The following is a 23,955-nucleotide window of genomic DNA, read 5'->3' as shown; positions in this document are numbered from 1 at the left end:
AACAACAACAAAAGCGGAGGGTGGGTGGGCATAATCCCAGGCAACGGGGGCTGCTCGGATTTCACAGGCTTCTCTCGGTGCATCGCCCCCCCCCCCCCCCCCCACCCGCGCCCCCGTTCCCCCCGCCGGAGGGTCAAAGCCATGTGAGATGGCTGGAAATTGGCGACTTCAAAACGGCGGTAGCCCCGCTGGAGTCGGGAGGGTCAAGTTCAGCGGCGGCGGCGGGCAGGGGGAGCAGCCCCCCGGCCCGGAGGCGGGGAGGGGAGCGGCGGCGGCCGCGGGCTGGTGCGGCTCTGCTCTGCCCTCCCCTCCGCGCCGCTCCGCGCCTTATCTCCGCGGCCGCCGGTTCCCCGGCACCGGGGCGCTCGGGGGGAGGGGAAGGGAGACGCGGGGGGTGGAAGTAGAAGACGAGCACAGAGGGTTCGCATCCGATGGGCTGCAGTCGCGCAGTCCTGCCGCTCCTGCCGCTGCTGGAAGTTTTAATGGGGATCATGACAAGCGGGGCACAGAGACACCATCATGAAGAGTAGTAAGTTTGGGAAAAACTTTTTTCTTTTTTTTTTTTTTCCTTTTTTTTCCCCCTTCTAAATTTTTTTTGCCTTCCTATTTTTCCTCTTCTTTCCCTGGGACACACCGGGAGAGGCCGAGTGCGGAGCGGTGCTGCTCCGGGAGGAGGGCTTGGGATCCCTCCCGGTCACACCGGGGTAACAGGCGACATAGTGGTGGTGATTTTTTTTTTTTTAGTTTTTTTTTTTTTTTTTTTTAATCACAGGCAGAGAGACGTAAAAGTTTTCCCTCTTAAAGGCGAAGCCCCACTGCCAGCGCTGCGTCCCCGCGCCCGTCTTTCCCTGCCTGCCACAACTTCGTGGAGCGTCTCACCTCCCCGCCCCCTCGGCCCGGGGGCTGCGGCGGGGGCTGCCCTCGCTGCAGCCACCCGCGTGTGCCTTTCCAAAGGGAGGAATGAATGGAGGCGAGGCCGGGGCTGGAGGGGCTGCGCGGCGGTGGGCGCTCCGCGGCCGGAGTGGCCCGGGCCGGGCCAGGGGTGGGCGATCGCGGGTCCGGGGCCGTGCAGCGTCTGGCTCGGGGGCTGCGGCCGCTGCGCTGCCCTGGGACGCGAGCGGCTCCCCGAGGGGGCTTGACATTTCGGGGGCTTTGTTTATCTGCCTCCCTGCTGCAAATCACGGCGCTCAAACACCCCGGCACTTCTACGCGGGTTCTAGTGGGGCCCGGTAGTCTCCTTTATCTTTATTTTTCCACGACCGGTTGTGTTTTCTGTCTGCAAATGGCAAACTTCTCCAGTGCACTGACAGAGCTAAGGTGACTTAAGTGATAAGCTGGAGAGACGTCTCCCCTCCATCACGGATTCTCTGCCAGTGCGAGCACCTTGCCTGGTAGAGCAGGAGCCGGGTCACTCCAGAACCCTTTGGGAACCGAGGCGACAAGTCCCTTCAGAGGGGAAAAGATCCTCTAGTAAAGAAAATGTAAGCTGTTCTGCAGACTATGCTGCCTTCACTCTTTTACAGTACGCAGCACGTTTCAAATATTGATGGAAGGAGACAATAATTTAATACATCTCAGGTTATATTTAACCGAGTTCAGTAAATTCTCAAGGAACCATCAAACTTTTTTGTCATTCGGGCTGTCGTCTTCAACTATGCAACTGAATCCTATGGATGTTGGTGGCATCATGTTACTTTCCTGTTGGTTTTAGTAAAAGTTGAACATTTAGAGAAGACTGCCAGAGTTAAAAATGCAAGGGGCAGCAAAGGAAGGTAGTGGTAAGAGCCAGTTCCTGACGTGGACGAAATGAGAATAAAAGTTACAGCAGTCTTCTGAACTGCAGTCTGTGTTTGCCTCATGTTCACAGTCTGTGTGTTAGGTTAGACAGCTCTCTCAGATATTCCACCAGAGTGACATTTAAAAAAAAGCCTCCAAAGGAGTGAAAGTTGGTTTGTTTTTTTTTTTTTTTTTAAGTACTCTGGGTCTATGAGTAAATACAGGGTTTGTTTGAGAACATCAACTATTTCCTGTAAATTGTGATGCTGACAAGACTGTCTGGAAATGATATCAACACTTTGAAAGATTTTTTTTTCTATTTTAACCACTGAATGAAAGTCTGTTAATAATATGGTCAAACCAAACAAGTGGAACCTTTCTCTGTAAAGAGGAAAAAAAGTATTTTTCTTTTTTGCTCTTGAATAATGTATACCTGCGTGAGGTTTGCCACGAAGAATCAGTAATTCTGAAGTTCAGTAGTGCATCAGTGCCTGTATACAAGTTTATCCTCAGACTGTGACAACAGAAGTCTACTTCACCTTTTTATAATCAAGGGAGATTAGACATGAGAAAAATAGTTCATAATCCACCCTGTTCTGTCTGATTATCGCTCTTTTTTTTTTTTGGTTGAATATAATAACTTTCTCTGTTTGAAACTTTGCATATACATAGTCACAACAAAGTAAGTAAAGGGCAAAGTTGCATCAGCTTTTAAGTTTACATGTTTTGCCTGTGATCCTCTAAAACAGACTCCAAATAACACTGAGCAGTCTTTGCCTGTGAGAGTATGGCTTTTTTTTATTTCATAGCAGTGTTAATAAAAGAAAAGAATGTAAATGACACCTTCACAGATATGAGACCTCTTTGGGCATCAAACACGATGCAGCCAGGTTATCCTTTCATGTTTTTAATGCATTTTTAGTATCATTTATATGGTAGCTTTATGGGTTGACTTACATTTTTATCAGTGAGAGTAAATTCAGTAACATTTGATGAATCCCTAGCAGGATTATTTTCTATAATGTCTTCTCTAGCATTTGTAGTAAACTTCCACAGTGCACACTATTATCAAGCATGGTCTGGCTGAGTGTTAAGAATGTTATTATCCACATATTGTGATAGTGCATTTATAACAGCATAGTCCTAGTTCTTGTCTGTGGACTCGAGTGTCTGTGACATGCAATTGTTGCTTGTCAAATCTGTGTATTCCAATCATATTATATTTTAATGCTAGTTCACACACTGGGTTTTGTATTTTCAAAGCATTGTGCAAACAGTGACTAATTACTTTCTGTTCATGCGAATTACCTCTTTTAGCATTTTATCAGGCAGTTGCTTTGAAATAAAACTATTTTACATTACAGTGTGAAAGAGTTAAAAAATTAGCAGAGACATTTAGGAAAAAAACCCAAAATGTAATTACAACCAGGCAACTTTTGGTACGTATTTAAATTTTTCTTTTTATGTGGAACTTTCCTTCTAAGGCTGGGGGGGCCATGTGTGTATGAATATTTATGTTTCTTACAAACTCTTGACAATATTTTAATGTAATAATCTTAATAGAAACATTCTCAGATCTTAACTGAAGCCACACTGGCAATATTGCTTTAATAAAAGTTTGTGGGTAACACCGAATACAATATTGTGAGAAAGGTTATGGTTAAGTATTTTTGAACGTGATAGGCTGGGAATCTGACAGCCCTTTTTGTTAGGTGAAAGTAAAGTGGAAATAAATTATATTTTTAATACAGTTTCAGGTAGAACAAACTGCCATCTGGTAGTAAAAGTATTGGCCTTGAACAGAAATATATTCTGATTAAGGTATTCTAACTGGTATGTGAAATGAAGCCATTCATTCAGTAAACTGACAACTTTCCAGTTGGTGTTTGCCCTTGCTTAATTTAGTTTCCTCAGCACAACTAGTGAGGTAGTCTGGGTCTGTTTTTGGCAGTCCCGGGCAACTGTGAACTTGGATATATTTGTCCCAAATATTATACCTCATGAGTTAAAAAACAATTGGTTAAAAAGAATAGCAGGCAGGTATGAGAAAAAAAAGAAAAATGTTTCTTTTTTGTTTCTGAAACTTTCTCAAGTTCTTACCTAGTAAGAAAACAATGTTATTTTCAAATACTGGTGATTAATACTATAACCAGCGTAGTCTGCACCCATCTATTGTATAAATACCATTGCCTGTTGACCTTTGGATACATTAATTACAGCATATCTGGTCTAGGTTCTATTATTTTTGTCTGTCCAGAAGATAAATAAAGGTGCCCTTTCCAGTCCTCCTGGAGAAGAACTCTTTTTCTTGGTATTGTCATGAATTATGGAGTTTTTTCCTGCCCTGTGCCAATGAAGTTCTCTTTTGACTTTAAAAGATAAGCTTGCATCCAAAGAGAGAATATTTGATTATTTTAAAACTATTTGTGCTTCAGTTTTTATGGTACGTACAAACTTTCTGGGCTTTGCTTTTTTTGGATTGTGTGTTTGCTAATTAAAAGAAAAGCACAATGAATTATCTCAGATGATGTGAAGGATTAAAGTGCAATTACACCATTAAATAGTAAATGTTTACAAGGGCAAGACATGCAACTACATTTTTCAGATCATGCTTATTATTCACTCCTTGATGCTACTTTGCACCTAATCAATAAAGGGCCTCCCAGAACGCGGCTCCTTCGCCCGTTGTATATGTGCCCAGAACGCAAGAAACGCTGCTGGGGCAGAGGAGCACAGGGAGGGGAGGGAAGTGCTGGCATATTACTCTGACTTCTTGTCATGCAGACCAAGGCTCAAATGAAACACGGAGCAATGGGAGGATAGCTCCCCTAGTCTCGATTTAAATCCCCAGTGGACATTTTGCCACACACCAAAAGTGTTGCACAACCGAACACCATTCCACTTGATGTGTCGTCCAGAGTCAGAGGAGCCTCTGATTTGGCATCATGGGGTTTAGAAGACTGTGATTTAGGTGAACTGGCGCAGCTGTGTGTAAGAAACTCTGTTTAATAGCCATTATGTTTTATTCATGTTCTGTGCTATCGGATTCTTATTTTCTAGTACCTTTAAAGTGGTTCTTTAAACTCTTATAATAACACCACCAGTGAAAAATACATCTAAAAATTTAATAGAACTTGCCCATCCTTCTATCAGTGAATTTTAATATGGTCCTGCTGCATTAACTGAGGAATCTTATTCCTGATGCGGATCTCTGTATGTGGATTTAGTAAAGCTGTAGAAAGAAAATACTTCATTAAAGGCATAGCTGCCACGAGTGGCGCTTCCGTAGGACGTTTCTGCAGAACCCAGTTGGTTCCACCCCGTAAAGGTCGGTGGAACTTTTCTGTCTCGTAAGGGATGTGTGTGAGTACAGCAGCTACAATAAGATTTTCTGACTTGAAAATAGAGTTATTTTGAATTGCAAAGTTTAGTCCTAACAGTAATTTTTAGTTTCTTAGCTTCAGTTGATGCATGTCTAATTTCTCATAAGTCTGCTTTCTTTCCAGCCTCAGATCATCTTTTTTCCTTTAAATTTATTTTAAAATATTTAATTTTTAAAACATTACTAGCCCTTTAAAAACCTGTAATAAATGCTTTACAAGTGGCTAGACACCTTCCCTGGTGGTTTAATTTATACAAGCAGGAAACTTTCTCTCCTTCTTTCTCTCTCTCTTTCTTGTTTTCTTTAAACCAACTGACGTAATGCCAAACTTTGCTTTAAAAGAACAGACAGAAGTAATTGGTAGCTTTTAACTTTTAATAATGTTCTGGATTGGTTTTAGTGGCCAAACTGCATTTTTTTAAAATATCAAGTAAAAACGGGCTTGTGGCCTAAGGAAGAAAGGCCCTGTTGATGCAGTTATTTTTATTCTTGTTTTTCAATCTGTTATTAAAAATCTTTCCTGCTGAGCTCTGCTGGATTTCTCCAATTGCTCTTTGTGATGGCTGGTGCATTTCAGGTTACGGTAACTTAAACTGTTTTTTGATTTTTATTTTTTTTTCCCCATGGACACTTTGAGATGCTTTACCCTTTTTTTTTTGTTTTGTTTTTATCTGATTCCCCCCAGCATTCCTTCTGTCTTGTCCAGCACCTGACTCCTTCTTTCGGAGAAACAATTTATTTTGATTCAGAGAGGAATAATATGTTAAACATACCTTTGGTGGCAGTTCAATGAATATTATTTTCCTAGTATGAGTGTGTTTTACACCTGCTAGTGACGCTGATTAGGAAGATACTCACTAGGCATTGCAGAGATCTTATCTTACAGTGTGTCCACTTTCTGTGTGTTCTCCACCCCATGTCTTAGAGCTAAATGAGATTTTAAAATATGTTTAGTAATAGTTTCAAGTGATCTGTATCTATTTGTATTAACTAGATATTGGAAACAAGAAAACCCAACAAAGGGATTTTTTAAAATAACCTTAAAATCCAGTCAACACACTTTTTCCTCATTTCTTTATTTTGTTCAGGGTTTTCTGGGTGTTTTCCTTAATTTTTTTTCTACATCTGCTGGGGTTCTGAGCACAAGCTAACTTTCTGCAGTAAAAGACAGAGTTGGGCAATAGACTTTCTTGACGAAGCTGACGTCAGGACGACTTCATAAGTTGGCAAGTAGGAAAATCGTTCAAAGACTGAGTTGGCTTGTGCCAGTTTTCCCTTCCTTTAGGGGAGACACTCCACCCAGTAGGAGGTTACCCCACCCAATGTGGAGAGCTATAATTCAGTGGCAACACTTTAAATGTCAATCCTCCCTAGGGTTTAAACCCCAGACTTGTCTTGCCTCAATCTTCATATTTAATCTAACATTCAATCTGTTGAAGTAACATCTCATCTTCATAAGCACTTTTGGGGCCTGATCCTGCAATTCTCTTTCTTGAAAAATACTCGCTGTCGTCAGGGGGACTTTTGGATTCAGTAAAAGCTGCAGGATTGGCCTCTGCAAAGTTGTGTGTGTCTGTGTCTGTCTGTCTGTCTGTAAGATTGTGTCTGCCTGATGAATGTTGTTTAAGATGAAATTGCTAAATACTTAAAAATCTGAAGAAGTCCTGGAGTCGTAATGCTGTAAAACAGATCTTCCGCAATAAGTGAAGTGTACTTATTTTTATTTTAGCATTTTCCCAGGTTGAAATATGATTTTAAAAGGGTCAAACTCTGAAGAATTTAAGGCATTTTTGCCATTTTTTTCTGTATTTCTCTATATCATGCCGTAGACATATTTTTGAATGCCACTTTTAGCAATTTTTTCATCTATCATGGAAAATAAAAATCACAGCCTGTAGCTTAGTGCCCACAGTAGGCATTGGGGTACTTGGACAATACTGAGAACACTCAAGGAAAAATTCATTTTTGGTGTATGTTCAAAGTGAAAGTGCAATTTTTATAGGCACATTTTACTTCATCATGGTGTCTATTCTCAAGCATCCTTTTCGGATCCCTCATTACGTTTAGCAAGGCTGACAATGCAAGAGGGAATGTATAATTTGATACTGTAAAAACGTTACAGAAAAATCGCTGGTGTGTTCGTCTTTCTGTAATTTGAAAATATTCCAGCATTTTTAGTTTACTAATATATCTGGGAAAAAAAGTCTGTAAAAGGTGATGCTAAAAATCATCAGTGTGCTTATGTTTCTCAGCAAGATTTACTTAAACAGTGTGCTTCAGTTTTGCCTCAAACCATTTCAAGCCACCTCTGATCCAAGAATGTACCAGTTCTTGGTTCCTGGAAGATTAAGCATGACAGTTTCTATTATATAATGAACAGCAGCATTGTTTGAACAAAGGTAACATATTTTGATTTGTGTACCTTTTTTTGGCAGCTGGCACTAGAGTGGGTCTAAAATGAGTGGTGATCTAACAGTGTAAACATCTGAATGTTCTTGAAACACACAGTATAGATGTGGTGTGTTTAAATCATTGGATCTATCTACCTGTATTATATAGAATGTGTATGTATGTGTATATACAAAGCCGTAAATGGTGTGTTCTGCTATCTGTAGCCTTCAAATGTGTATCCTTTGGGTATTCCTGACCTACTTTGCAAAGTCTGCAAGTCTGAAGTACATACTAAAACTTAAAAAATTAAACATACAGCTTGGTGATTCAAAAAAAGAAAAAAAGGGGAATTTTTGCTAGTAGTTAATTAAAAAGAGAAGAAAAAAAGGCATGGTCTGCCTAGCCAGGTACCTTGCAGTCTGCTTTTGAATATCCCAATATACCAGTGACTTTACAGGGATTATGTTAAAAAACAAAATCTCAATTTATCTAGAAAAGGTTGAAGTAGATAATGAAGTTAAGTATCGCCTAAAATTCCTATATTCAGACGTGGTTTTAATGTTTAGTGGAAGTTAAATGAGTTAGGATAAAGCAATTTTCTTTTGGGAGTAGAAGGGTTTCAGTGTTTTTAACATTTGAGTCTTCTTGGCTTTCTCCCACACCACTCTTCAGGCAGAAGCTGTGAGATATATGGAACATAATCAAAAACTTACTATGCAGGTGAAACATTGCTTCATGAATTCAGTTAATGAAAGAAGGATAACTCCAGTTTCCTAACCTGAATGTACTTTGCTTTTCTATTTAGAGTTCTCAGTGTTAGGTGTATTAAATACGCTCATCAGATGTTGGCCAGCTGCAGTTACAGAGTACAAACCAAAAATGCAATACATGTGGATCATTGCTGAGCCTTTTCCTCCTGCACGAATAGATACGGACACACATGCACACACACGGTTAATAAACTAAACCTTGCCCCAAATACCTGAGGGAAAAGCTTGTGAAAATAGATTAGCCTTACCATGTGCCTTGCAGGTAAACAGTATCTGCCTCTGCTAGAGCAATGGGAGAGGAGAGCTGCTGAGCAGAGGCTGCCTGCTCGTGCCGCCCTGGCACCCAGCTCTGGAGGCTGAAATCTGGGGGTCCTCAGGAAAAATTACACTTCTCATTTCAGCTGTTACAGTGGTAGGAAGGAAGAAACAGTAACTCATGTCTCCCATCTACTGTGTACACTGTTTTCTTTCTATGGCCTGCTACAGACATCTGAAATTTATGCCATCCAATCAGTCTCCTTTTACGTTCCTCAGAACTAGAGTTTTCTTTAGAACTAAACTCCTATTTGCATGTTATGTCTATCATGAAAAAAATTAATAGTGTAATGGATTAAATTAATCCTGTAACAGTTGTTTGAGCATACTGTAGGAATGTAAATAATTTTGTGGCATTGAGCTCATATTTCCAATCTTATGGGGGGTAAGATCAGAAGTTATCAACAGCGTATATCTGAGTCATTCAGCTACAATAAATCTTCTAACAAATACCCACCCTTTGCATGCCCAGAGTTATTCTCCAAGACTGTTGAAACTCTGCACACACCTGTATCTTCTTACATGTAAGTCCGTATGTATGACTAGTAGATGTATCTTCAGCTACAATCAGATAGTATGTTAGGCTACAGCAGCGGCAATCAAAGTAGTCCACAGACAAAAAGTTTGATTGCCGCTTGATTGCTGCTGGCTGTGTGGCCCTCAAGGTTGTCTTTTGCCTGCAGAAAGTCCCAAAAAATCATTAGTTGAAAAGAAGTGTGGAGTATGGCACTGAATCCAGCTCTGCTGGAACTCAGGATACAAAGCATTAAATGCCTCATCAATATCAGGTCAGAAGTGATCATGCATAATTCACGTCCATCTAGGTGTCATTCTGTCACGTGTAAGGTATGCTCTGCCTCTGTTACTGTGTCTGTTTCTCCCTCATGCAGATCTCTTCGGCTGCTTTATACACATACATCCATTCTAAAAATACATGGAAATGGAAGTCCATCTGTGTTGCATAATTTTTTTACAAAAACACCAGTGTTTGTATTGTTCTTTCTCTGAGCCCTTAATGAGTTTAAAGAATTTAATGTGACTTAATGAGGGTTCGTATTCTGTTTCTGACACAGACACTAATGAGGGAAAAGTAGAACAAATTGAAAACCAACTTTTGCTTGCTAGTTTCATGATGTCATCAAATGCAGGATATTACAACTCCTGGAAAAATTTACAAATCTAGGCAAGAATCCATTTTGCATCACTGCCTTTCAGTTGTTTGTGACATGAGGTTTGCTAGCAGAAAAACAAAGCTAAACATAACTTGGGTTTTTTTTATGTTTAGGATGGTTTGATTTTTTTGGCAAATGATTTTTGGAAAAGTGAATCTAACCTGCTTTGCCTGTCAACCCGGCAGAAACTTCGACACTACCAAAGATTGACCAAAGATTGATTAATCCCTCTGAGTATGGCCCTGATCTGCCCCTCTACTTGGAAGGGACAAAAATTCTTGTAGCTTCATCTAGAGTAAGATCCAGTCCTCAATGGGTGATGTCTAATTCCGTTGCAGTTTACTGAGAGGGAACTGTGATTTTTGGGGCTTCATGTTACACTAGAGTAACTTGTGTTACTCTAGTAACTTTATAGCAGTTTCCCTGGACTAAGGACACAGTAACAACATTTTGTAAGGCATCACCTTGCTTTTCTCTTGCCCCACTCAGGATGGTCAAGGAGCATTTCACTGTGTGAAGCTGCCCTTCTGCAGGACCACAGTTGGTCTGTCACCTTTAAAAGCAATTATTGTGGTCGGAAAACAGTTGACGTCCCAAAGGGGAATGAAAACTAAAAGTGGGTTTAGGAAGTACATCTTCTTCTGAGCCGTGCTGCTACTCACTGGCTTCATGGCATGCTTTTATCTTGTCCTCACCAACTTCTCTCCGAAAGGCTTGTAGAGATAGCAGTGAAGAACAGCAGTGTAGAAATAGTGACTGAAGGTCTGGTATGACAGGTACATATCTATGGAAGCAGGCTCTAATGCCCTCACCAGGTTACATGCCATGCCATCAGGGTATTTTTGTCAGGCCTAGGGAAGCAGCGACTTTCATAATCCACAAAATGTGCTTTTGATATAACCAAACTGCAGAAAGTTGCAGCATAGTACATAAAATGTATTTTTATAACATCTGATTTTTTTTCAGCAGTTGTATTTTTAACAATATCAGATAAATTGCACAATGTGTGATTTCTTAGGTTGATGTTAACCATTGGCTCTTGTGTGAGGAATTTTATTGCTCTGCATTTTATTTTTTTACAATTTTTGTTGGCTTTATATTTTTAACTGCAACAAGAGATAGCTAAAAAAATGAATAATAATTTGAATTGGAAATATGGGCATTTTTGACCAACTTTCATGAGCATTTTCATACAAACAGAAGAAGTAACTTGTTCGGTTGGTTTTTATGTATGTATAGGTGTGTTTGTGGTTTGTTTTTTTTTAATATAGGTTTTCATAATTTGGTAGTTCAACAAACATGAGTATATTCTGAAAATATTTCTCACAAATGACAGGTCTGTGTTGATAGCTTGTAGGCAGACAGTGTCTAGAGCTGCAAAACTATCTTCTGGAGTTTTAAAACACTGGAAAGTAAGATTTATTGGACCTTAAATATCCCAATGGTGCAGATTTATTTGGTGTTCATGGCAGTCTCGACTTAACTTTCCTTGGAGATTTTTTGTGGTACTGCGTTATCTAAGGAACATTTAAAATCGTTTGTCTAGTGTTTTTTTTCCTTCAGTCATTCCTCAATTTTTATTTGTGCAAGTGAAAATCTTTACTAAGAAAGATGACCTGGCAGCTCTGCTGAACTTTATGTTGCAAAACATTTTACCTGAATAGGACAAAATTAAGAATCTGAAAAATTGACATTTTAAAAGATTTTTGTATCTATAATGACGCATGACAGTGGCTAGTTGTCAATGGGAAGGAGTTTAAAAAATACTTACAGGAGAAAGAAGCAGCAGCTGTGGAATTTATTTTAATCGGTTGAAAGGAGACTCATGGCTAAGCAATTTTACCTTCTTGGGTCTTCAGAATTTATTGCAAATAAGACATATGCCTGAATAGAAAGAGAACTAGGATATTGTAATATCCACTGTGACATGAAGTGCTCTTACTACACATGAATACAATTTATTTATTTTTTCTCTCTAGCAAACTGTGACTTCTTTTGTCAGAAGGAATTTCAGATTAGTCCCTACCAGAGAAATGCTGCTGTAAACCCGGCACTCCTCACCTGTATCTCTGTGCCGTGTGATGGTCTGTGGTAGTTTTTCATAGAGTTGCTGTGCTGCTCTCAGTCCGGAATGGGACTGCATTGACTTTACTTTTGCAGAAAAAGTACATTTTCTTAGAAAATGCACTACATGAAAGAAGGAAGGGCAAGGAGAATGGAGAGAGTGCTCTGATATATGAGCTGAGATTATGGATGTTGTAATGCTGTTTTTTTGTAGGACTATAGAAAAATCACATTGGGACCAAAGTTCCCGTGGATTACCATGCAGTATTTATTACCATTTTCCTGTGTTTTCCCTGGTTAGGATCTAATCCTTCAATGTCTGGAGCTGCATGGAGTTAAGAATTTGTCCATTCAGAGAGGAAAACCTTGCCAGCTATGGGATTTCACTGTTTCACTACCTGTATTTATTTATTCCCCCCTCTAAAATTTCTGAGAGCAAGGGGATTGAGAGTGGAAGGCAGAGATGGAGGACAGGTAAACTGGGGGAATAGCAGGAGCACGTATCTGCCCAGTAAATAGTGTTTACTGATGACTGTTTACTGTCAAGCAGATTACTGCAGTTATATTTCTATGAGGCAACCCGCATGCAGCCAGTGCAAAGGAATGAAGCGAAGTCCTGTGCAATTCTGAGGTAACTAAAGGATGTGCTTGTGACATACTTCTAGCAAAAGCCATTTTTGGTTGCCCGGTACCCTCCTTGAATGTTATAATTTTGCGAGTGACACATTTGATTATGAGCAGCCATCAAAAGACTCATAGGCATCTTGTTTGGAAGAAGAATGTGCTTGAATTAAATATTTGCAGGTCAGAGAAAAATGTTGATTTGTTCTTTTAACTTGTCACCTTCCTGGTCTTTTTCAATTTGTTCAATAGTTATTCAGTTTTGGAGTTTATTTAAAAGAGATGATAAAGTATACACTTTTGCATTCCTTACTTGTGAAGAGCTTCCATTTGCTTCCTTGGGAGAGTTGGTCTGAGCAAGAGCTGCTGCCTGCTTTTGCCTTGATATGGATAGGATGTGGTTAGTATAGGGGTCCCCTCATCCTTCAAGCTCCCTTATTGCAATAAACTCATTGCTTCATTGGGGAAGAGATTTTCAATCTGATTTTCAGTCTGATTTTCAATCTGATTTTCAATCCATTCTGTCAGCTTTTAGGGAACAGTACAAATTGTCTTACTAGAGCTGACAGTAAGGAAAAGGAAGGAAATCTGGCCAATATTTTTACCTCTGTGTTAGGGGGAATAAGGTATAGGAAGCCTCTGCTTAGCTTGCCTGGTAATTTTTTGGTTATCGTCTTCTCATGATGGAATATGCACATAGAAAAAACACAGAAGTTAATGTTTACTTTTTAGACGCTTTGTCATCAAGCATAGAGAACTGACAGTTTCATGGTTAAGTGCCTAAAGTTGTTTTTGGCTTCGCAGTTGTTGAATTAATCACTGCAAAGCTAACTAATTGTGTACCTTTTAAAGCTTCCCTCCCTATTTTTTTTAATGAAAGGGAGATATTTTGCTCTTTTTGACTTTGGAGTTGGGCTATCCCATTAACTACTAGCAGCAAGCTCTTCAGCTTTTACTTTTTTGAGAGTTACCTCAGGAGTCATTCTAGTAGATAGTGAATTTACTTACTGATCCAGTTATTTATAGCCTTCAGTGCCCATGCTATAGAATGTGCAAAGTGTTTTTAAAAAAGTGTTTTAAAAATACTTTTTGCAGTTGTACAGAAAAAGCTGGCTCTTTAATTCTGAGTTCAGATGGTACTACTGTTACTGTTTTGATTTGTGGGAGACGTTATCTTGGTGTCTTACTGAGATGTTTTATAGCCAAAATTCAGAGTTTAAATGGATTTTTTTTTTAATTTTTTTTCCTCCTTAAATGTTACACATGGACAAAAAAAAAGGCAAGGATCTCATATTTATATGTCAGGGTTGATGGAACTGCAGGCTCGTTAAACTCCTTGGTTTTAAAGAAAGATGAAAAAGTTGCTGCAAAGATTAGCTTAATTTCTGTCAACAATTTTATTAAGACAAAGACAGAATAAAAGGCTAAATGGACAAAGTTGGGATTTTTGCCACTTGGTTATTTTTTTCTGAAGCTGTGTAAGCTTTTTTCTTTTTGATAAAAAATGAGTGTAGAATTCAGTGTTTCCCACAGGAGCACCTTCACAGATTTAGCATAAAGAAAGTGCATTTTAATTCAAAGACACTGGTACATTTCTTAAGGCTTTGAAAGCAGTAATCCAACAAGTATATAAAGCTCTAATGATAAATATGATGATATTTTGTATCTACTGTTGTTAAAATACGTGGTTTATTTTAGTGCATGTTTAGAATAACATAGTTTATTTAAGATACCAAATTTATTCTTCATTTTGAATACAACTCTCTTACCTTCTCCGTTTGCGTTTTTTATGTCAGCTGGCTCATTTCAACTCAAAGGTTTCACTTCAAGAACTTTTAATAATTTAGAAAGAATCTCTAATTGCAGTTGGAAATTTTGTATATATAACTAAACTAACAAGTCTGTTTATTGTGTGGGAGAGGCTCCAGCGATATTATCTATCTTAGGGTCCACATTATTGGAAGGCAGAACTAATGACAGTGAGTCATGCACACTGTATATTAATGTAGTCCACTTTCAGCACTATATAAATAGCATTGTAAGTACACACCTGCAGAGTGTCTGCAGTTACATGGTCATCGCGCAAAGTCCCTCTGTGCTCTCCTAATATGTATCCAGTATATATCTCTGCGTGTATCACACCTTGCTAACCCAGGCAGCATACTGCAGCTGCTGTTCCTCTCGAAGAGGTGTCTGTAAAATGAACACTTGCAAAACCAAAATTTTGGGATGGCTTTAAGCGGAACACGTGGGCATACTGTTACTCAGTCTTACTGATTGTGCTGCACAAGATGAGCTGGGTGTCAGTCTGAAATGTAGGCTGGTCCTCTGAATAGGGCAGAAGATAAGGTGTGACTTCTGTAAGTGGGAGGTTTCTTGGCTTCCCAAAGAGGGATGTAGTGAAGAACTAGTCAGAAAAAAAGACATTATTTCTATAAAAAGTCTAAAAATGTGATAACTACACTAGCAGCAGGTTCTTTAATTTTCATCGACTGCAATAGCAGGGGCCTTTTCCTTTATTTCAGCAAGCAGCCCTGGCAATGCCATCAGCTCCCCTGTGGTGTTTGCATACACATATTCAGGGTAGCCTGAAATCTAAATACGAGTTGCTGGGTGCCTGCGGTAGCTGAGGCACTTTCCCTCCACTGCACCTTGGAGCCTGTTCAAGCTCGTGGTAAAAATCCTCGGCTGCTCGCAGGGCCCAGTTTTTCCATGGGGCTAGAGAGGCTGCTGGTTCAGGAGAGACCACCGTGTCCCCTGGCCACCTTCGTAGGGGTGGCTCTTCTCTCTGAGCTGTGCCTGCCCCTCTGTGGTGGCCCTGCAGCGTCCTTTGATCAACTCCGGCTGGCTCCCGTCCCGGGGACGCTCCTTTGGGTTTGCCCGTGGCAGCTACCGCACGTCTGGGAGCATGGCTGGGAGCTGGATGCTCGGGCGCCTGTTGAATGTGCCAAGTGGGGGTGAGTGCTGGGTTTGGAGCCGCCACCCCCTCTGCAGCAGGGCGTGCAGGTGGACCCCATGTTTTGGGCTGCAACTGATGATGTCCATGGTGTCCCCGGGGAGGGAGAAGAGCCCCTGTCTAGCACCGAGAATGCTGGAGGGCAGGAGGGAGAGGGATCTCCTTTTTAAAAGGAGTTGGTTTTTTTCTCACCCCTGTTCTTTATTCATAAACCTAACGCAGTTCCACAATTCCCAGACATGTAAAGCTGCAGGGCTTTTTTTGTTTTGTTTAAATCTTTCTGAACCAGCCAAATTTTTGAGGTTGGCACGAGGTGCAGCCAGTACCATGGCCTTCCAGGGCTTGCTTGGTCTAGAAGTCTGCAGATGTTTTCTGCTGGATCTGACTCTTAATGAACAAAAATGATTTTGGCGTCTTATTTATTTATTTTCAAGGGGAAAATGTGGTTTAAAGCGTTGATAATTACGTTTTACATGAACTACTCAGACTTTATGTGACTGTATGGGAAAATGAATGCTCATCAATTTAAAAAAAATTTCTTTATTCATAAAGCATTCATATTTAAAGTGATCTGCCTTTTTTTCCCCCTCCTCTCCTTAATGAAAACATGGTTTGAGGAGTATTACAAATAATTGTGTTTTTTAATTACATAGAGTTCTGCATCAGAATTCTTGAAGATGGCCCACTGTGATCCTCTGGTGAAAATACCAGGGCTTTTCAAAAGCTTTATAATTATCTGTTCTCACTGCTCCTCTCTTTGCAATATACACATAGTAACTGAAAAAAGGAGAAAAAAAATATTCCAGGAGGGATCCACCTACACATATGCATAGGTCAGGCACATACGTCTCATTCAGAATGATTATTTTCTTTTGCGGCGTCAGGTAGCACTTCCCACCATCAAAACCCAGCTTGTGTGCTCTTTCCGAGGGAATACTTATCGCAAAGCTGCAGCGCATTTTAATCAAGGTTCCCAGAGTAGTTTACAAGCAGTAATTGCCTCTTAAGGACAGGATGAAGTATTATACCCATTGTACTGATGGGTGAGCCAGGGCACAGGGAATCTAAATAACTGTAGTGTTAGTGAGCCAGTGGCAAAGCTGTGATCAGAGCTTTGGTGCCTTCACTCCTGGTGCTGCTAAGATACCTCCCCTTCAACCCACCAGTCTTCCTTTCTTAAATGAAAAAAAGTCAGACTTTGACATCTTTTATTCCATATTATATGGAAATGTTGGACTTGCTCTGAAGTTGATGTAAACCTGCATGAATGTGCTCTTGTTTTATGTGTTTGCAAAGTGTGAAGGCCCTTGTGGCAGGACTTCCCTTGAATTCTAAACGTTATGCTTTGTTGCTGTCTTCCATGGCTTCGGTAAGCCACTGGATCATCCCCAAAATAGCTCCCGTGGTGTCTGTTACGGATGTATCACTGCACCGTGAGTGACAGAAAGAATTCCACTTTTCAGCACAACAGTTCACTTGCTAAATGATTCCCCAGCATGATACATGCTCTGTCTTGTATTTAATTATCTTTTAATTATCAAAGCAGTAATTAAGTTGTGCATAAGAAGTGTATGGATCAATAAAAACAACTAAAAATTATGAAGGCGCTGACAGGCAGAGTCCAGCCGTTCTTTGGATGTTAGTTTCCATTTTTCTGAAAAAGCTTTTGTCTTTTTCTTGAGAACATCAGAAAAAAGGATTTAGGTTCTTACTATTTATTCCTAGCTGATGATGATCATGCATACAGTCTCAGTGCTTTGCAAAAGGTGGTGTGAGTGCTAATGAAAGTTTGTATTGGAGTAGTCCCTAAGAATATGATCATTGTTACAAATTTATTAAAACCATGAAAGATTTCCTGTCCTAAAAAGTCTGCCAGCAAACGTCATAATCATGAGTGGGCAGAACCATGTGGTAGGTTTGACTGAGCCCCTTTGACAATTATATCATTTATTTAACTGTCTACCTTTAGAAGTTGGGAGGCTCACCTTTGGTTTCAGAGGCGTGCTGAAACTCTCGAGCTGCATACATGGTGAGGGCAATAGAATAGCAGAGTGCTCGCTTGCCTTTAACTACTAAATAATGTGGTTGCACATGACACAACAAGAACAGAGGTATAATCCTGCCCTGTGAAGCAGGTCACATGTTTCAGGTTCTCTCTGTAATGTATGCAAAGTAGCTGCTTAAATCATTACGAGTGTGTAAATCACCATCTTCATAAACAATACCATCAAGGTACAGTCAGGCAACATGTCTCCTATGGGTTGACTGGAGCTGGAATTTCTTTCAGATGTTGAGGAGGTACGTCAGTGCATGTGAAGCAGATCTGTTGCTGCAATGTGGTCTCTGCAATGTTTTGGCTTTCTAATGAATATTGCTAAGTCTGCCTTCTTCACACTGAAGTGCAGTGAAAGGAAGAGGACGTGAATGAGGCAAACGAGCAGCTTGTATGATTCAAGGCTTCCAAGAAAAATTTGCTCCTTTTTCCTATGGCTTTTTAAGTCACGCAACTGATACCCATTTATTTCTCTGCATGAGTTTAGTAAGTATTTGAAGCTCATGTTCCTATGTCTGTTGTGCATTTGGGGAGGAAAAGATGTGTGGAGTGATGTGTGAGAATTGTATCTTCTGTTTTAGCTATCATTTCCCCGTATAGGCTATGATACTTTTTTTTCTGTTTTTCTTTAACATGCCGATGTACTTTGTGTAACTCCTAAGTAACACTCCACACCTCTTTAACGCAAAGCTGACTAGTTCAGTGCTGAGTGAAACTGAAAGCGAGACTAATCTTAAGAACGCTGCTGTACTTCTGTATAAAGTATAAATATGTGCCATTATCACTATTATTTGTTTGTCATTTTTATTATTATTGGAGCTTGTATTTTCTGGGGGGGGAGAAGTAGGCGCACTGTATTATCACCTCCCCACCCCCAAATGTTGTATTTTGAATCACTCTAAATAGTTGTTTGGGGTGTCTTTACTGCAGTGAATCATGTCTTCAGTATCTGTTTTAAGCACACCTGTGGTGAGTTCATACTAAGGCAATGGAACCTTCTTTCATTTGCTATCGTGTAATACTTTTGCGGCATGTGAAATGCCCCTGGTTTATAAACGCAGGTAGACCTTCTATGCTGAAATCCTTCCCCTCAAATGTGTAAGGATCAGATAGTTCTGCTTAAAACGTGAATACAGAGATGGTAACTCCAAAAATGCAGTGTAGTCTCCTTTTGCTCAGAGATACTCTGGCTCTGAGTTACAATTATCCAACACAAATTTCAGAAGAAATACCAGTGAAATGGCACTAGTAGAAGTACTGATACAAGTAAAGATGCTGGCAGCGGCCATCTGGTCTGTAAGTGCTACTGGAGCATCGGTTTTCCTACTTCCTATGTCTGTGCTGTGTCCTTTGGTGGTGGGAAGAAAAACTCAAGGAGCACTCATCAACTTTCAGCACATGTGGAGACAAAGCTAAAGAGCAATGGCATCCCCAAATGCATTGGCAATTTGCTGAGAGCCTGCGGGCTGCATCTCATTTGCATTAAAAATACGGAGGTCGCTCCTGCCTTTATCTTGACCAGGGGGACGTGGCTGGTAAGGGCAGCAGGGCCCAAGACGGCTTATTTTACCTGGATCCCCGTGGGCTGCGATCAGCTATAGCGCCACGGGATGGGACGTGCCCTTGCCCGGGGGACGCGTCCCCGCGGCGGGCGGGGGCCCAGCGCAGCCGCCCCCGGCCCTGTCCTGCCCAGCGCAGGGCTGGCTCCCCCGACCTGCCGGGCTGGGGGTTACGGGACCCTCCGCTGGGCGTTGGCAGCTCGGTGGGCTGGTCTCTGCCAGGGCTTTTCCATCGAGGCCTGGATGAAGCCCTCCTCGGCGGAGCGCGGAGCTGCTGCTTTGCTCTGTCAGGGGCTCTACGGAGGGCTGGGGGAGCCAGTGCCCCGCACAGAAACGCTTTTGTGTGTTTTTGAACCAGTTTGATAATGAAAGACAAATTTAAAAAAGGAAAGGAAAAACCCCCCAGCTTGGGCCTTTCAATAGAGATAACTGTTATCTCTTATAAAAGTCTACATAAGTGTAAGTAATTGCCTGCACTTGGCTCTGGTACAGTGGAAAAGCTGTGATCAGCAAACCCGCATTGTACTGGGCATGTAAGGGGAAGTTATTGGATGATACGGGACGTGTTGGCCTTAATGCCTGTCCTGCCTCCCCTGCCTTGTTTACTTTCTTTGCAGGTCTTTTCAAGGCTTAATAACAGTGCTTAGGGAATAAGCGGGGGGGTACCGCGCTGACTTTGAGCGACGAAAGTTTTCTTGGGGTAGCCCTTAAAAATAAAAAGAAAATAAAGAGAAGCCCGGCTGTGGTGCGGCGTCAGTTCGGCAGCCTTTGTTGAGCGCTGAAGTTCTGTGTGCGTGTTGTGAACGAGCATCAACGGGGAGCGCGGGCGCGGGACGGGCTGCCGGGACTCTGCCCGCCGCGGGCCGCGCAGGGAGGGCACGAAGCGAGGCTTCCCCTTCCCGGTCGGCCCCCGGCAGCCGCAGCAGCGCCGTCGGTCGGAGCTGCAGGCACTGAGTGTGCCTGTGTCCGTGTGTCGGGGGTGCAGGGCTGCGGGTCACGTTTGCAGTCGCATGAAGCGCTGCGCCGCGCAGCCGCCTCTCGCGTGTGTGTCCGTGTCCGTGTGCCAGCGCTGGCTCCCTTATCGCAGGAAGTGTTGCGGAAAGCAGTTGCTCCCTCTCTCTGTGCCCGGTTTCCAGAGCGCGGCGATTAACCAGTCTTCCCCCCGCGCTGTCACTCAAGTGCTGGGCAGAAAACAGCAGTCACGGTTGTCTCGCTCCAGCTTCAGGACAATCCTCTCTCCCTCTCTCTCACTCCCCCTCTCTCTATCCCTCTCTCCCTCTCCTCCCCCCGCCCGTTCCCCAATAAACTTAGATAAAGCCATTAGAATGGATATAGTCTCTTTTTGGTTTTGTCCTGCCTTCTGAATGCTTTTATATACACATATATACATAAAACTACATTTTGTTTTATACTATATATATATATATATGTATATATATATATCTATATATAAACAATAGATGTATGTGTCCGTATACATAAATTCCAAAATTCTATTCTGCATTCTGTAGTGATAAGCCTGAAGCAAGTACAGCTTTTGCTGTTCATAGGCTGGCTGTTTCAGGGACATCTTTGGAAATCACTTTGTTGTCCACATTTTATGGGTACTTTATTATAAGGAGGATGTGAGTCCACTCAATTTGCATGGAAAAAAACCCTCAAAACCCAACAGTCTAGATTGAAAAGGAGATACCAGGATAAATAATTTTTCTCATATAATCGTCTTAGAATTGACTTGTGATATTTCTTTAAAAAATCCCATCTTAAACTGGTATTTTATACTTGTACTATTAAAACCCCATAGTGTGGAGGTCTTAAGATACTTGCATGTTCAGATACTGTGTAACATCTCAATATATAAAATGAGTATGTCAAGAAGCCCAGAGACTAGGATTCCCTTTTAGAAAATTAATTCTTTAATATATTTGTTTCTAGATTGTGGTCTGCAGACACTTATAATCATGGTATGATACTGATCTGCAGTATCATATCATTCATTTAGGGGTTTTAATTAAAAGTTTGGTGTGAGGGCTGCATAGTGGTTCCCTGTTATGTTTGAAGTTTGACAGTGGCCCATGATCCAAAAATTTAGGAATGTTCATTCAGGAGAATTAAGAGTCCTAAATCATTACATTTTGCTTTCATTTCATCCTGTAATTTTTTTCCTCTCCTTTCAAACATGATTAAAACCAATGAGAAAGGAAATATTTGAAGTGATTTGCAAAGTTATTTGATTTCTATAAAATTACGTGGTGTGATGTGCTGTAAGTGCCAAACTACAGACAGACTTTCAGCTTCTAAATTAAGTACACTTTTTTTGTTCTGGTTTAAGCCCATTGAGACTTCTGCCAGTTAGGTTTTTCTCTTCTGTGATCATCTCGCACATAATAGTCTGATGTTGCAGATGCTTGCAGGAGCATAGCAAAACTGGTAGCATCATGTATGTGGTTTGATTTTTAATTTATAGTATATTAAAGTATATTTCTATCCCAAAAGATGTTATATGAAACTACTGCAGTATATATTGAAACAGTCTCTGGACTCCTAACTAATCTAATATGAATAACCAAGGTACGCAATAATTAATGCTTAAGGAAAAAAAAGGTTTTCTTTAAAATTTAAAAGAAGACTTAAATATATACCTTTTAAAAATAGGACTTTCAGATTTTTATCGGTGTTAAGGTCTAAGTCTACACAGCATTATGTACTGTTTGACTGTGTATATTTACCTCTTTGCTACCAAAGTTTTAAGTAATGTCACACCACAGTCCTGGTGGAAATGGCTATCTAAACACCCGGGACCAGTTTGTGGACGTGATCGAATTGGCATCTGCAAGAGGCTTCCTATGCTGCACTAAAATAGTGCAGTGACATTATTTTCTCCATTTTACATTCTGCTCAGTGACTCTCACTTTCAAAACTAAGATTATCAGGAGCAAAAAAAAAGGCGTCAGAAAACTTTTCTTTCTCCATTCTATGGATGAAAATAAAGTGTGAGATTATGAGCTTTGTTACCTCTAGATGTGATAAACCAAAACAGTTGGATGAACAATGCACAGTGAACAACTCACGTGTAATTCTTTGTTTAAATTAGTTTTTAATGCAAAACAGGTTTTGTAAATGTGGGTTTTTTTTCTGTTCCTGAATACCTCGGGCATCATTGAACTGACAAGCAATACTTTAAAGAGATTTTTAATAATTCTTAATATAATTCCAGCTTTCATAAACCATAAAGAAACTTTCTTATCTAGTAAATAGGAAACATGCAATGAAATCTGTACTATGTATCAACATAAAACCATGTATGAACACAAAAGACGATGGTGACCCGTGTAGCAGCTTGATTAAGAGCATATAGATACAATGTACACAAGTCACTATCCAGAGAATGACTCCTTCTTTTGATAAAACTACTACATTTTAATAATTATTTCCTGAGTTCTCACTCTTCAGAAATACAGTGAAAACATGTAATTTCTTTTAACCTCATTGTATGTGTATGTTGATGTTTTTGGCCTGCCAGTTTGAGTCACAATTAAAACTAGCCATGTGTAAGTTGCTTTGATTCAAGTCTGTATTCATGTAAGTAATCATCAGTGCAAATAGTGCAATGAATTTGAAATATGTTGTGTACTCGTTTATCTTTACTTTCTGAGGTATTTGGCACAAAATCATATTATTTCTTTAAATCAGTAATGTGTTGCATTTATTGGATGGTGCATGGCAGAAACAGAAGTACTGTTTTCAGATTACCTAAATATTTTTGTATTTTCAAAGTATCTCCTAGCTGGGGTATGTTATTAAGACAAGTTCACAGTGTGTAGTAAATGGTATATTCTTCCTTCCTTAGTCTAAAATCCTGAGCAGATTTTTCATCCTGATCTTCAAATGCTGAGACTTGGAGAGAGTCAGCCACAGTTACTTACATAATGTGAGAGAAAATGCCAGGGGGGATTGAGTTCAGGGATTGGAGTACTTAATATCTTGAGCAAAGGCTGTGGAAATAAGGATGAACATTTATATTAATTAATTACAGAGCATTAAGAAAATCAGATCAAATCTAGAAGACCTCTTGTAATTAATCATGGCTTTGCTGGAATAAGTATCTACCTCTGACTTTCCCAGTGCCTCTTGTGATAAAGGCTGGACGATACTATGGGGCTGAGTGTCCAATGGTTTGTGCTCAGTCTACTCATGGGGTATAAAACAGTGCCAGATGAAGATCCTGACCTACCAAAACCAAATATTCAGCTGAGAACTATTAACAGGGAAAAAAAAAAAACCAACCCAAACCAAAGTTGTCACAGCTGTGTCCTTTTAAGGTCAACACCAAAAAGATTCTTGTCAAGTTGACAGAGGGAGATGACTTACTGATGTAACCCAAGGCAAAAGAGATAAGCAATAAAAATAGTGTTACATTTCTGTTTGATAGAGTGACTTCTCCTGACAGCTTACAGAGAGAACCAAGCAAAGAAATGCACCAAGTTAGTTACTGTGACAGTGAAGCTGATAAATCACATAGAAATTTGATTGTGCCAATTCCACTGGGTTTTGGAGCCTGAATTTTGCTATATTTAATAAGGGCTTACATAAAGTCATCAAAATACGCCAGACCTTAATTTCACTGAAATAAAACTCCTTTCTACCAGGTAATAAGGTAAATATAAATGAATAGTTTATTTCTAATAGTGCTCGTCTTTAGTATTCAGATGTGGACATAAGGAAATAAAAAATTGGTTAGACTTCCAGCATTCAAGCAGTCTTTTTATTTTGGAGAAAAATATGCCAGAGATAGGATTTTCACTTAGAAAAGTAGATTTCTGGGTGGAAGGGGAATGTGCCTCTTGGTGTGGACCAGTTCATCACCCTACCATCTGGTTTCTGTATGGTATGGTT

General features: G+C 40.5%; 1 protein-coding gene across 7 annotated transcripts in view; it reads left to right on the top strand.

Annotated features, from left to right (window-relative positions):
• Positions 1 to 382: 382 nt before the first annotated feature.
• The window catches only part of TRPS1 (transcriptional repressor GATA binding 1), a 213,709-nt gene continuing 190,136 nt past the window's right edge, over positions 383 to 23,955 (top strand). For 3 of the 7 annotated variants that reach the window (XM_042035780.1, XM_042035779.1, XM_042035775.1), the window contains exon 1: positions 383 to 529. In XM_042035780.1, the coding sequence (XP_041891714.1) occupies positions 520 to 529 (10 nt within the window). In that variant the 5' untranslated portion in view covers positions 383 to 519. The other 4 variants (XM_042035781.1, XM_042035778.1, XM_042035777.1 and 1 more) reach the window with 4 other exon arrangements.

Source organism: Corvus kubaryi, unplaced genomic scaffold (genome assembly GCF_017639235.1).
Source record: "Corvus kubaryi isolate FWS band 111438036 unplaced genomic scaffold, C.kubaryi_AGA036_p1.0 37385, whole genome shotgun sequence".
Lineage (NCBI taxonomy): Eukaryota > Metazoa > Chordata > Aves > Passeriformes > Corvidae > Corvus > Corvus kubaryi.
Note: the sequence above shows the minus strand (reverse complement) of the source record. Positions and strands in the feature narration are given on the sequence as shown.